This window comes from Macadamia integrifolia, chromosome 1, assembly GCF_013358625.1.
Source record: "Macadamia integrifolia cultivar HAES 741 chromosome 1, SCU_Mint_v3, whole genome shotgun sequence".
NCBI lineage: Eukaryota > Viridiplantae > Streptophyta > Magnoliopsida > Proteales > Proteaceae > Macadamia > Macadamia integrifolia.
The window spans coordinates 4,890,142-4,903,443 of record NC_056557.1 but is presented as its reverse complement, the minus strand read 5'-3'; the positions used below and the strand labels follow the sequence as shown (position 1 = coordinate 4,903,443).

General features: G+C 38.1%; 2 protein-coding genes across 3 annotated transcripts in view; one reads left to right on the top strand and one right to left on the bottom strand.

Annotated features, from left to right (window-relative positions):
• LOC122056899 (protein WVD2-like 7) overlaps nt 1-5,829 on the top strand; it is a 10,203-nt gene extending 4,374 nt beyond the window's left edge. The window contains exons 3-11 of one of the 2 annotated variants that reach the window (XM_042644663.1): nt 160-447; nt 565-930; nt 1,172-1,375; nt 1,633-1,676; nt 1,763-1,855; nt 1,931-2,027; nt 2,125-2,196; nt 3,186-3,296; nt 5,239-5,829. In XM_042644663.1, the coding sequence (XP_042500597.1) occupies nt 160-447; nt 565-930; nt 1,172-1,375; nt 1,633-1,676; nt 1,763-1,855; nt 1,931-2,027; nt 2,125-2,196; nt 3,186-3,296; nt 5,239-5,721 (1,758 nt within the window). In that variant the 3' untranslated portion in view covers nt 5,722-5,829. Of the gene's footprint in view, nt 1-159; nt 931-1,171; nt 1,376-1,632; nt 1,677-1,762; nt 1,856-1,930; nt 2,028-2,124; nt 2,197-3,185; nt 3,297-5,238 lie in introns of both variants that reach the window. The other variant, XM_042637740.1, reaches the window with a different exon arrangement.
• Nucleotides 5,830-7,092: 1,263 nt separating this feature from the next.
• Nucleotides 7,093-8,901, bottom strand: LOC122080522 (GATA transcription factor 23-like). The gene is made up of 2 exons (XM_042647385.1): nt 8,298-8,901; nt 7,093-7,725 (listed from the first exon to the last, which is right to left on the bottom strand). The coding sequence occupies exons 1-2, from the start codon at nt 8,592-8,594 to the stop codon at nt 7,501-7,503; spliced, it is 522 nt and encodes a 173-aa protein (XP_042503319.1). The 5' UTR covers nt 8,595-8,901; the 3' UTR covers nt 7,093-7,500.
• Nucleotides 8,902-13,302: the final 4,401 nt, after the last annotated feature.

Below are 13,302 nucleotides of genomic sequence, written 5' to 3'. Positions count from 1 at the left end.
TTTCTACTGCAGCTCTTGGCTTTGCGACTTCCATTATCTGCTAACTATATACCTATATTGTACATGCACCTGCCCAAGAAAGAAAACACATACATTGCCTCTTCCACCCTTGGCTACTTACTGATTCCCTCTGAATGTCCTCTCTTTCAAAATTTGCAGGCAGACTCTATACACTCTGGTTCCATATCATTTGGAAGGTTTGAAACTGAACCCTTGTCTTGGGAAAGGTGGTCATCCTTCTCACATAACAGATATCTTGAAGAGGCTGGGAAATACTCAACACCAGGTTCAGTTACTAAAAAGAAAGCATATTTCGAAGCTCATTTTAAGAAAAAGGCTCTTCTCCATCAGATTTATACTGAGAACCAGAATAGTGTGGAGTACCAAATTACTGAAAATGACATCCTGGATCATATGAATTACATGGAAGAATTTGAGCATGATGATGTAGGAATCCATTTTATTCACTATGATGCGAGCCCCCATGGTTTGTCTTCTAAATTTGACATAAATGTCACACCCACTTTTACTAATGATTATCCAGTGTTCGATGGTGACCAGCAGGATTATGCAAAGGCTCTCACCAATGATAATGCGGTGTTGGATGGTGATCTTCAAGTTGATGCACTTCTTCTCACCAATGATGATACAGTGTTGAATGGTGATCTTCAAGATGATGCATCCACTCTCACTTATGATGATGAAGTGTTAGATGGTGGTCAACATGATGTAGAGCCTGCTGAAATGCACCATACTCTCAACACACTACCATTAGTTAAGGATGAACCAGAAGTAGAATTAAAAGATAAACATGTTGATGAAACGAAAAATGTGGAGACCTTAACAAGAACCAGTCCAGCCCCAAAGAGACGTGTGGCTTTGAAAGATGATAGTCCAAGCTTGAAGAATTCCCAGAGACAAACTCTAAAGGTTTATATTCACTGATTGCATTGATGTTAAATTATTTCATTTATTGACACTTGTGGAGTCTTTGTTCTCTTGTGTTTTAATGAAGTTATTATTGTTTCTTGTTTCCTTTTATCTATGTGGTGATTCTATCTTTAGCCACAGGAACATGGTCACCTTTAGCGGGCATGAAGATTTTGTGATAGGTTTTTATTTTTTCAGCTTACATGGTCCATGACTTGACTGCCCATGACTTGACTGCTAGGTAAAGGCCACAACCAAAACTAAAACAGCCAAAACGAAATTGATGGCTCGGGTTCCGAGAAATATTTCAATTGAAGCACCTAAGAAATCCACAAAGAATCCAAGAAGGGAGATAGAGAGTCTACTGAGGACTAAAACAGATAAGACATCAGTACCAAAGGCTTTGCAAACAGCCTGTTCTTTGGCAAGAACTTCAAAACCAGAGGTAGGTATCTGATTTGTGATTATAAAATCTATTTTAATATCATTAACCACATATTATGACATGACACCGATCTATCTTTTAGTCAAAGAGACAGTCAGTGTGTAACACCAAACTTGAGTGCCAGAGTTGAAGTTTGTAGATTTTGTTTTGTTTTGTTTTGTTTTTTTTTTTTTTTTTTTTTTTGAAAAATGTGTATTTCTTTGTTATAAAATTCTTAGTTTTTTTTTCCTAAAGTTGTGGATTTGTTTTCTGTGCAGGATCCAGAAAATTTGATGGAAAAACTCAGGAAAGATAATAGAAGGTATTCACTACTTTCCTCAGCAGCTGAAGTATATAAAAATTTCTTCAGTTTACACCTCAGAGGTATTTATTTTATTTTTATAACAGTGAAAAAGATCTGAAGGTAAAGAAGGCAGGTACTAAGTCTCAACACTCTACCCTAGAGAAAAGTGAACCCAAAGCAAGCCAATCTGCAGACAGGTTTGTGAGAAACTTCACTGACAATTCTCTTTATTTGCTAGTATTGACTTTCTGATCAAGAATGGGATGGTGTAGGCCTAGGAGAACAGTTAATTCAACGAATTCAGATGTGAAGTCAGCCTCTGTGATCTTCCATTTCAAGAGAGATGAAAGAGCAGTAAAGAGAGAAGAGGCAAAATTTCATCTGGTTCTTTTCATTTGAAATTCATTTCAACTAAAAGATATTGAACCTGAAAAGGCTTACGTCTTTGTTTTTCCCTTCTTTTCAGTTCCATATGAAGTTAGAGGAAAAAATGCATGCCAAAGAGGCTGAGATAAACCAGATCCAAGCAATTACACAGGTCTGTGGACTGGTCTATTCGGTTGTTGACTTATTTTAGGAGTTTTATTCTTTAAACAATGATCACTTAGATTAGTTAGTGCATTTTTCTTCAGACATCAAGGGGCAAAGACCAACTTCTCATAATAAAGAGGTCAAGAGTTCAGCTCTCCTTAGGGCCTACCTATCATTAAAAAAAAAAAAAAAAAAGCAGCTAGTTATTGCACATAACTCATCAAACAACTTTTTCTTGTCACTGGTTCTTAGTCCATTCAATTATTAGGGTCCCATTTTATGAAGTTTTCTAGGGAAGATCCTATTAGAATAGGCCTTCAAAACAATTTGAAACTCTTTAATTTGGGGTGTAAAAGCCACTTTTTATTCTCTCTTATTTTAAATTTTAATCATCTTCCATTTGCACATAATTCTTATATTGCTGATGAGCTAAATACACCTTGATTTTGATGAATCAATGGGTCACCCTGATGAAATTTAACTAAAGATACAGTAAGAAGTCTTATAATTTTTGTTCTATAATCAATAATCTCTTATGAATAATAATATTTGGAGGAACCAAATGAATTTAACAGTTTGTGAGATTTGGTCATAAGTGATAGTATTGTATATAATTGTCTTTTCACCATGATTATTAGTCCTATAAGGGCCTAACTATTTGTGAAATAAAATGTATGGACATGCCTTTCTTCTGGGTTTTCTTTGTTTTTTATTCTTGTTACATAAATAAATGTAACTAAGGAATTGCCTTTTAGGGAAAATGATGGTCACACTGTATCATGCACCCTTTGACACTATATCTACTCCTTGACATGTGGGCCCCCCCGTATATGAACCATTCAGCACCACTCCCACAGGCCCGTGCTTCCTTTGGTTTGGCATGGGAGATTCCATTCCACACCTGCAGTGTTTTGATACCCTGCCCTTACTTTTAATAACTTTTATGTTTCTTATTATTATCATGGATCTTATTGTCTTAAATTAATTTATTTCTAGGAAGAGGTGGATGCTGAGGTTAAACAACTTCGCAAAAGCTTAAACTTCAAGGCTACACCTATGCCTTCTTTTTATCACGAAGCTGCACCACGAGGCTTAGATGGCAAAAAGGTAAGCAGAAGAATGTGTAGTTTTCAATACCTTTCAAATGACTAGATAGATTGAAAATCCAAACAAATTTAGTAAGACACTTCATTTCTTGCAAAAAATTTTGATGAATCAGTGTTCCAGATACTCATTTGGACAAATGCATACACATGCCTACAGTCTTGATGGAAAAACAGTTAATCCAATTCCTTGTTTAACTATTACAACCTTGCCAGTGCTTTTGCACTGCCAGTACCAAGCCCGGGTGGAGCATTGGATGTGTCAAATTAGGGCCCTGCATTCAGAAACTATTTAGGAAAGACATTTTTCCTTGTTTACACATTACAAATATGAATTTAGTGTTTATCTATTGTTTATATAATCATGTATTTATCAAATTGTTTCCGCTGTTGCATTGACGAATATGGTTTTGACAAAAGGCTTTTAATCAATTTTATTGCAGCAACTGTACATTGACAAATCTAGTTTTGACATCTTTAGATTAGCCCATAAAATGAACAACAGTGCCAATTTATTTCTTTAGTTCAGTCTTTTGGAGACAGTGGCAAGTTGGGTTAGAATCTACGCTGAACACAAAACTGAACCGGAGGCTTGTTAAGCTTGTCCCATCCAGATCTTGGATTGGGTTGGGATTGAAGTTACACCCTGAATCTAGATCTGTTTGGCTTAGATAGAAACCTTTGGCACCTTGACCAACCAGATCTGTAGCACACCTCTAAATGTATTATGTATACAGACATGTAAAAGTTATTTGAGTATATGACAATGTAGTGATAAATTTTTGGCTTTGTAGTAAGAGAATGAGAGAAGCTATGGGACTCAAGTCTCACAATGATCATGATTAATTGCTTTAATTTTTAACCCAACCTGACGATGCTTAACCCTGGTTGGCTCGACAATAACCTGTTTTTATGTAGGTCTTTCTCTAGAAAATTGGGAGAAATAACAGCCGATAACTCGTCGCATCTGTGAGGAAGGTTATGCTTTTAGTTTGATGATTAGTACTATTATCTTCCCATTTTACGGAAATTGAAATGTAATTCTAAACTGTAAAAGTTATAGCTTCTTTTTTGCCCCCACTCTTAACCATAGAGGTGGGAGGTGCATCCAGCTGTTATAAAAAAAGGTGCATAACCTTGGCCTCTGATTGATTTCCTGGTTGAGCCTGGTTCATACACAGAAGGGCCAAATAATAAAAATCATCCTATGAAAGAACTCCAAGGGGGTAGCTGAGTTGGCAAGGGACCTTCGCCACAGGAAGCATGTGGTTCTGAGTTCGACTCCTCTTACCTCCTTGGGGCCACTCACACGGGGGTGTTTAATGCTCTTCACTGCTTTCAGTGAAAGTTGAATGATTCTCCTTCAACCCCGGTATGACCCGATCCATGCGTTTGTGGGGTCAATATGGGCCCGCAGGACTAGTCAGGCTGAAGGCCTAGATACCCGATACCCGATTCCCGTCTCCCGTCGTGAGCCAAAAAAAAAAAAAAAATACCATCCTATGAAAGAACCTTTTCCATATGAACATCATAGAAGCATATAATTTATTTATAAATGTGGTATCCTTTTTATATTAAGTGCCTATTTAATATTTCATCTTGATGAGTACCTTCTTGAACTTAGTTTTGATGCATGAAAAAATCATAGGAAACAAAAATCAAGAGCCAAAGTCTATCATTATGATGAAGTTGAGTAGAAGTCAAAATAATCTACAAATTTGGACTTACTGTAATATGTTATCTGATTGGCTAAAATCTTTTCGACTAGGAGACAGAAATAAGCATAAACCCGCCATGTTTCTAGTGCTTTGTTTCTTACTGCTTCATGCCTATGAAAGGTTGTTATTCCGAATAGAGTGGTTGTGGTATTTCTTTTCCAATGTGTATCCCAGCAAAGGAGTAAACCTAGCATACCAGCTGATATTGGTTGCATTCTTCTCTCTCAGGTCGTATCAGGTCATGTGAAATCAACAAAATCGCAAAGCAAGTCGCCAAGTCCTGGGTGCAGAGTTGCAGGTAGACCGCCACCATCTCCAAAAGCAGGAAGTCAGCAAGGTCTTTATGCCGGTGAATCTGAAAATGCAGCTGCTCGGCCACAAGCGTTAGAAGAAACTGATTGTCTACCAACAATGGTCTCCGAAGTGAGTGAAAGCACTCCTAGTGCATCAACCAACAAAAACTGCACCTCAAAGGTCTTAAAGAGAAGTGATTCAATGGGGAAGAAAAATATAGAAAAGGGTAAGAATTGTAAACAGCGAGGATCATGGGGTAGTAAGTTGAAGGAAGAGAGTATTGAGGGGAGACGGGTAGTTGGAGCTGTTGGAAGGAGTAGCGGTGAACTGGTGGGGAAGGCGATGAAGAGAGTTGGCAGCAAAGGTGTTGGTGGAGGTTCTGGAATGGATCATCTAGCAGTTGGCGTTGCTTCCTAAACGAATCGCTTGCTGGCATTTATAGTGCTCTTGTTGCATTTGTATTGTTCTCCATTTTATTGTACATGCAGTTGGACAATAAAAAAGGGTTGCTCTATTTCTGGATTACTCTTCTTCTTTCATATTCAATCTGCCATTAGTCATTAAAAAGGGTTGAAAATTTTGCCAGGATAATGCATAACAAACATTCCCTATTTGCATATATGTCGATTGTATAAAGCTGGCCATCTTTGTACCTTAGAATCCACAATATCTTCTCTTCCTCAGTATCACAAATAGGTAAAGAAGCCATCTTTATACAATCGACAGCATACTCTAGTCCAACTTTTTAATCAAATCGGAGTCTCTGTGTCAAAGCAGCCCCAGCCCACAAATGGGATCCGCATCATTAGCTCGTAAGAAATACTAAGTAGTAATAGCCTAGAATGGGTGGTGCTTGGTCCAATGGTCAAGTGGTCGAAATAGGCTCTCGACATTTTTCAGGGTAAAGCTGCGTAGTTCTCACCCCCTAGACCTTGCACATACGAAATCCTCGTACACTAGATACGCCCTTTTTAATAAAGAGCCTAGAAGTGCAATGTGATTGTGGAAAAACTAGCTATGCCTATCTAGAATCTCTAGATGTGCCGGACTAAAAACATTTTTGGAGAAAAGATTGCTACCCGGTCGTGCAATCCTGCGCGCATACATGGGTGGTAAAATGATTTCCCCACTCCTCCCTGTTGGATGCTTGAGTATGCATTTCCATTGGCCCTGAGTTGACATAGGAGCCACGTGATCAGGTAGTTTCTCTCCCTTAATTTTTTACACAAAAGAATGAAAAAGTACAATATTTTTAGGGTAGTTATTGGTGTCACAACAGTCTGATATTTTTAGAAGTCAAGAGATTTATTTAACCTATCTGTTAATTTTCATGGGTATTCCTAGCTAAACCATTTGTTATTGTTCATAGTTGAAAAAGTGCATCATTATGGCTAGATTATTGGCACAAATATAAAAACATGACAGGTTTACTATGGTATTTAATTGAATAAGACTCTGAAATTTGACACATGAGTAATCTAGACCATGTTCTATCTAAGGATTGAAATGGACATATCTTCTATCCACATTGTGACAATAATATTTTATTCTTTTCTTTTTTATAATTTAATTATACATAGATTTTACTATCGAACATGGATTATCATTTATTTCTTTATTAACATGAAGAAGACTGTCACCTATTGTACGAAGGAATGCAAATGCTTACATTATACGCACTCACATAACAGAACCCCAACCTCTACTCTCTCCCACCACCACACACACCCCCCCCCCCCAAAAAAAAAAAATGCCAATGGTGGGGTATTCTGTACAATGTGACCATAATATCCTCTCAAACCACCATTACCTTTAAGGAAAAGGGAGTATTTTCATTAGGAAAAAGGGGTGTTGTGAAGGAAGAGAACAAAGAAACAGAAAAAACTGTTACAGAAACTCATCTGACTCAGCCTCTATATTTATCAGGGAAGGACAAAAGAAAATCCAAACAGAACAAAACAAAGAACCACTCCACCTCACCAAGTCATGTCAATATGCAGGGCATTACAATGCAAACAGTGGGGCACAAAGATTTGCGAGTGGGGACTTGGGAGAGGAAAGGGACCTTTGTGTTTCTGTTCTCTTTTCACTGACAGAGAACAGCTAAAAAGGGTGGGTAAAGCCATTCACCACCCGAAAAGGCCAAAACATAAAAGCCTCCAAACTTTCACATCAGAGAAGGGTAGTGATGATTAATCAACGAATGCAAAGCCCACAAGACAAAGCCATTAACAAAAGAGCTGCCTCTGCTTCTTCTTTTCCTGCAAACTTTCCCTGTAACAGAAGTGGCACTCTCTCCTTGTCAACTACTTGTCCATTCTTTTTCTTCTCCTTCATGGAAATGCCTTTCCCCATTTTGTGAAACTCAAATTCTCTTCTCCTCCTCTTTCTATATCTTATCCCACAAGCATTGCACAAGGACTGCAAAAGAATAAGGACATCAAATAAGTTAAACAAAAATACTACATTCTTACATTGAGAATTAGAATCTAAGAAATCTAAATCCAACCAATTTCTAAATATTCAGTGAGTCAATGAACATTGATAGCATGATAACCAGAAGCACTGGATTTTTATTTTTATTTATTTATTTATTTATTTTTGATAAAGAAACATTGAGAATGTTAGGCTGTATTTGGTAACGTTCTATTAAAACGTTTCTGAAGTTTTTTCATTCTATTGGAATGAAAAAAACGGAATAAAGCGTTTGGTGCATTATAGTCCTCGATGTTGGGTTCTACACTGAAGGTAGAAATTATAATCCTACGTCAGATGTGAGTAGCCTTAGGATAGACTTATATGTATTTGGGTACCCTCTTCTTGATCACTAGTTTTTTAAAACTAATTTATCCAAATTCCTAACAAGTTGTATCAGAATCAAGATTTTGAGGATTGTAATATGAACTACAGTAACAAAATACTGAAGAGAAAACCTTTGTAAAATATGAGAAGTGAAAGTAAAAGGTAGCTTGAGATGAAGGTATATAGTGCACCTTAGGACCATGAGGGCCACTTCTCCATAAAGGGGTCTTGGAGGTCTTGCAATTGACACAGATCCTTGGGGTTGAGGCGGTCACGAGCTGTTCATTAAACATTTCTGATTCTTTATCTTTATCCTCCGTCTTACCTTGTGAAGTTACTCTTGGGTTCTTCTTTCCCTTTAAGGTTAGCTTCGGTTTTGGGTTCACCTCAAGAAGGAGGTCATCACTATCCTGCTCCTGTCCATGAGAAGGTTTTCGATGGGAAGGACGATACTGATGGTGATGGTGAGAATCCAATCCTGAACCCATCTTTTCTATTGCAGAAGCATGGATTCACTAATCACTATGCTAAGAAAAATTATTTGATCTCAGAACAGTTCAGTAGTCAAGCCTGCAAGAGCAAAGCAAAAAGCTACGAACACAGTGACAAATGCAGACCGATCGCGTAAGGTAAGCAAGCAACAGGAAGAGAGAGAGAGAGAGAGAGAGAGAGAGAGGAGAGGAGAGGAGAGGAGTAGGGTCTGGCGATTTTCGTTCCATTCATTTTATAGATTTCTTGGCAAGCAAGATGGAGAGAGAGAAATAGGGTTTGGCGATTTTCGCTCCATTCATTTTATAGATTTCTTGGCAAGCAAGAGAGAGAGAGAGAGAGAGAGAGTATGGTTTAGCGATTTTCCATTCATTCATTTTTATAGATTTCTTGGCAAGCAAGATGGTTTATGTATTAATTAAGTTAGTTTATGCTTTAAAGAGGGAAAAAAATGTCAATTTCATTACCCTAACATCCTCATTGTCCCACATGAAAATGAAGTGACAACTCTAAAAAATACATGGTATCGATTAGCCACGTGTTTAAATGAGAGCCTAGTTCTCCAAGTCCCATCGCTGTAATTCATCCACTATTACTCTTGCACCGTTTTGAATTTTCAATACCACTTTGTAAACAAACTGGGAGAGGGATAGGTATGCCGCCGATATCAAGTATGCTAGCGGATAGCACCAATAGGAACACATGATGGAGTATCATTCAAAAAAAATATGAGGGTCATTTCAGAAAAAGGAAAGAGAGAGATAAACACAATGGGTGCTAGCATACTTAATATCGGCAGCATACCCAACCTTTTCCCAAATTTTATTTAAGATAAATTTTACATGTAATCAAAGGTGCCTTCATGTCCAAAATTTGGAGCCATTTTTTTTTTTTTTTTTGGTGAAAGAAAATATATTAAAGAAAAGAAAAATAAAAAAAATACAAAGCCAAGACACAGGCCTTCCAATGGCTAAGACCAAATAAATGAAGAACTAAGAGGAGGGGACAAAACAACCATCAAGGGGGATACAAGAAAACTAGGGGCGGGGGTAAATTACATATCAAGAAAAGAATGGTACACTAAAAGAAGGGGTAGGGGAGAAACAAAAGAAAAGAGGTTTTATCAACACTGGGGAGAAGGGGAGACAAGTGGAAGATCCCAAAACAAAGCAAAGTGTCTATTTCTAAAAGAATCTGAGCACCTGGCACATCTATAAAGGATTTTATTCCTTACCTCGAAGGAGATTACATTCCATATTTGATCAATAGAATGGGAAAAGGAAGTCCATCTCATTTTATTTATTTCCCACCAAATATGGTGAATTGCTACACAAAAAGCCAACTTACCTACAATATCACAAGAAATTTTACCATTGAATTCTTTTAAGATCCACCTCCATTCCCTGTTAAAAGAAAAGATAACTCTAGGGGGGAGCCAACATTTCCTGAGGATACCATTCCAAACTGACTTGAAAAAGGGACAGAAGAAAAAAAGATGATCCACACTTTCTGTGGAGTTCCAACAAAGGCAGTAATTAGGAATGAATATATTTATTTGAAGAAGAAATTCCTGTGTGGGGAGAGATTTAGTCATAATTCTCCAAGCAGTAAAGGAATGCCTAGAGATGAAAGAACTATACCAAATAAAACTAAACCATGAAATCAATTTTGATTTTATAGATGACATATATTTGAGTTGGTATTGACCTCGTCAAATTTTTTTTTTTTGGGGGGGGTGGGGGGACTTGCCCTCCCCGATCCTTATAACTTTACTCTCTACCAACGCTGTCTCTCTCTCTCTCTCTCTCTCTCTAAAAAAAAAAAAAAAACCTGCACATGAGTGGGTCAGATGTCATCATCTAACCATACCAAGGCATACACATAAGGGTAGGTGAACCTGTTCACATCAAGTTAGTTCCTGAATTTTTCTTCTTGACCCAAAAGTCTATAAGTTATTCATATTCTATGTTCTAAAAAAAACATCTTATAACACCGGTATATAGATTCTTATGCACACCCTCTTACATCCTCTCTCCTCATTAAACACCCGTCTTTATTGGACCATTTGTAACCCTCCCACATTATTGCAGAACTGCATATTTGAATCAGCTCCTCACATGGGAAAATAAGGATATATCTAGACCCTCCATGGGGTGTGAGACCCACCTTTGATCTATTGATCTCTATCCCATCGAGGGGCCATGCATAGCCCATATGAGGAGCTGATCTGGACTCCCCCTAAAAAAATATATGGAAAAACAAAAGAAACACAATATTGACTACAGTCTTATAGTAGTGAAGTGTGTCTGCTCCTGCATTTATATCAACCGTAAAGCAGCAGATTCTGTGAAGACAAAGTTAGTAAGCTGAAGACAAGTAGACAACCCAAAGCAATAGTATTGCATTGAAAACTATAAGCTGTTTCTTTAGCTAAATACAGGGTGGAATGCCAAACCTAAAAGAAGGCTGTGCGGCTGTGCCACTGTAGTGGTTTTCAGAGAGTAGCTAGGGAAGCTTTTTGAGAACAGGTTCCCTGGATGTGCGGGGACCTTGGCTAGCTATCATCTTATTGATCACCCATCACTGATACCTGATGGGTCCTCTCATATTCCATTAGTAAACTAAACTACAAACACAGTAGATAGCCTGGAACTATTTTTGAATGTTATATAGAGATCTTAGAAGATAAGGTGGCAATGATAGGACTTTGAAGAAGTGCCATAGCCAATGGAATGAAAGGGAGGAGGGAATTAAAAAGGAAAAGACAAGAAGAGGATGGCCAAAAGAACAAACTCTCCGGATTTTAATGCTTTAGTTTCGTCTTCTTTCTGTATCTGAAGAGGCAAATATGAATGTAATTAGTCCACCAAAGCATAGGAGACAAAAGAAATTAATCAAATGAGATATGAAGTCATGGGACAAGGAGAATAAAATGCATATTACTGCGTGGTTTGTCTGCCGCAAATAATTCATTCCACCGGGTGCAAAGAACATGCCTTTACCCCCACCCCTCTTCACATAAATTAACACAACATGTTCCCAATAAAATATGGGCTTTGGTTTTGTCTTTTCATGGTCCCTTGATCTTCTCCTCTTTTACAGTGAAATATATTGAGAGAGAGAGAATAAAATAATTTAACATGGTTAGATACAAATGCTTACATATATTAGAGAGAATCCAAGATTTTTTATTATATACTAAAAAAAACTTTCTATACAATTCTCCAATCTCCTTGTGAACTCTTTCTTTGTTACGCTCCACAGAGATAATATATCGGAAACCCTAAAGCCCTTAATTCCTAAGTAATTACAATTTTATGTTTTACATGACCAAACCTACAATTACAAGTATAGACTCAATAATAGTTCTTTGAACTTGCTGAATACAAGACACACCCAACCCCAATAATCTCCTCCTTAGCTTGGCTCTGCAAGCCACTTTGAAGAAGACCTGTGTTAATTTGGATTCAGCGAACTTCACCATTGTCTTTGTTTATCCACCTTAACCAACTGGCATGGTCCACACCCTATTGTCTGGGGTGTCCTTGCATGTTCGCCATATGTAAATCGGTAAGACTCACACCCCCGCATGAGGCCTCCTATACAGCTCACCACCACTGCATGATGTGGCGTGGCTTTACCTTTCCTATAGTTGCAATCCACTATGAAAGATCAATACCACTCATCAAATACAAAGCAAAAGACACATGGTTCTTTCTAGACCTGCACTTATTCATCGTTTGAACTATCTACAATCTCTGTCTTCCACCTATATCTCTCTTGCTTGAGTTCCAATAATAGTTCAACATGTTTCTACACTCCCTGTGAGTCTATTCAAATTACCAATCATCTGTCTCTAAATCACAACCATGGCCTCTCTTGAAACCTCAAGAAATCCACCTTCAGATGAGCATCTGAAACCTCTCGATTCAATGTTTCTAGTGAAATCAGATTCTTCTTTCGATTTGACACATGTTTCACCTTAGTCGAAGTTAACACAATCTCATCAAACACATGAATCCTTACAATCCCAATCTTGACAAAAGTTGAGACATCCGAGACCATAAGAGGGGACATTCTAGCTTAGGCCTTGTTGGAGTCCCCCGGCTGAACATAGGAGATCCTAGACTTCTAATGGTAGAAACTTTCCATCCTTGACAAAATATCCTTAAGCTTTGTTTTCAGTAATTTTTCATCCCCAACCAACTAGCCATTTCTCAAATCACTTTGGAGGCGGGTCTGGATAGAAACGAGCTCTTTCTTACAGTTACGAATAGATGTTGAGACATTCCACCCCTTAAGAGCAGCCTTGACATCCCTCAACTTATGAGCCGATGCCAAAAGAGGGTTGGGATGTCTAAGGACATGCTTCACCCACAAAATTTGAACAAGTACTTAACATTAAAAATCCGGATGAGCATGGCCGTTGGTGGCCCGTCTTGGAACAAATTGTGTGCCATGGACCCTATGGAGAAAAAAATTACATTTTCTCCCTACCTAGATCATGTCTTAATTTCCAATAATTAACTACTAAGTCAGTTGGTTGAGGGCTGTCTATTGGAGCAGCTACTGCCATAACATATCTCGAGTTCGAGTTCCCCCTCTCCTCTCCTCTCCTCTCGCCACTCGTTCTTGAATTGAGATGCTACCTGGCTGTCATCCTAGTTGGTCCATAGGCCATCGATTACCCAACCTCCCCCCCCCCCC

Excerpts from the sequence above, each read along its gene's own strand:
- LOC122080522 (XM_042647385.1), bottom strand. The coding sequence starts at position 8,594 with ATGGGTTCAGGATTGGATTCTCACCATCACCATCAGTATCGTCCTTCC. Across the intron at positions 7,726-8,297 it reads GTGGCCCTCATGGTCCTAAG|TCCTTGTGCAATGCTTGTGG; the intron begins GTGCACTATATA and ends ATTCTTTTGCAG.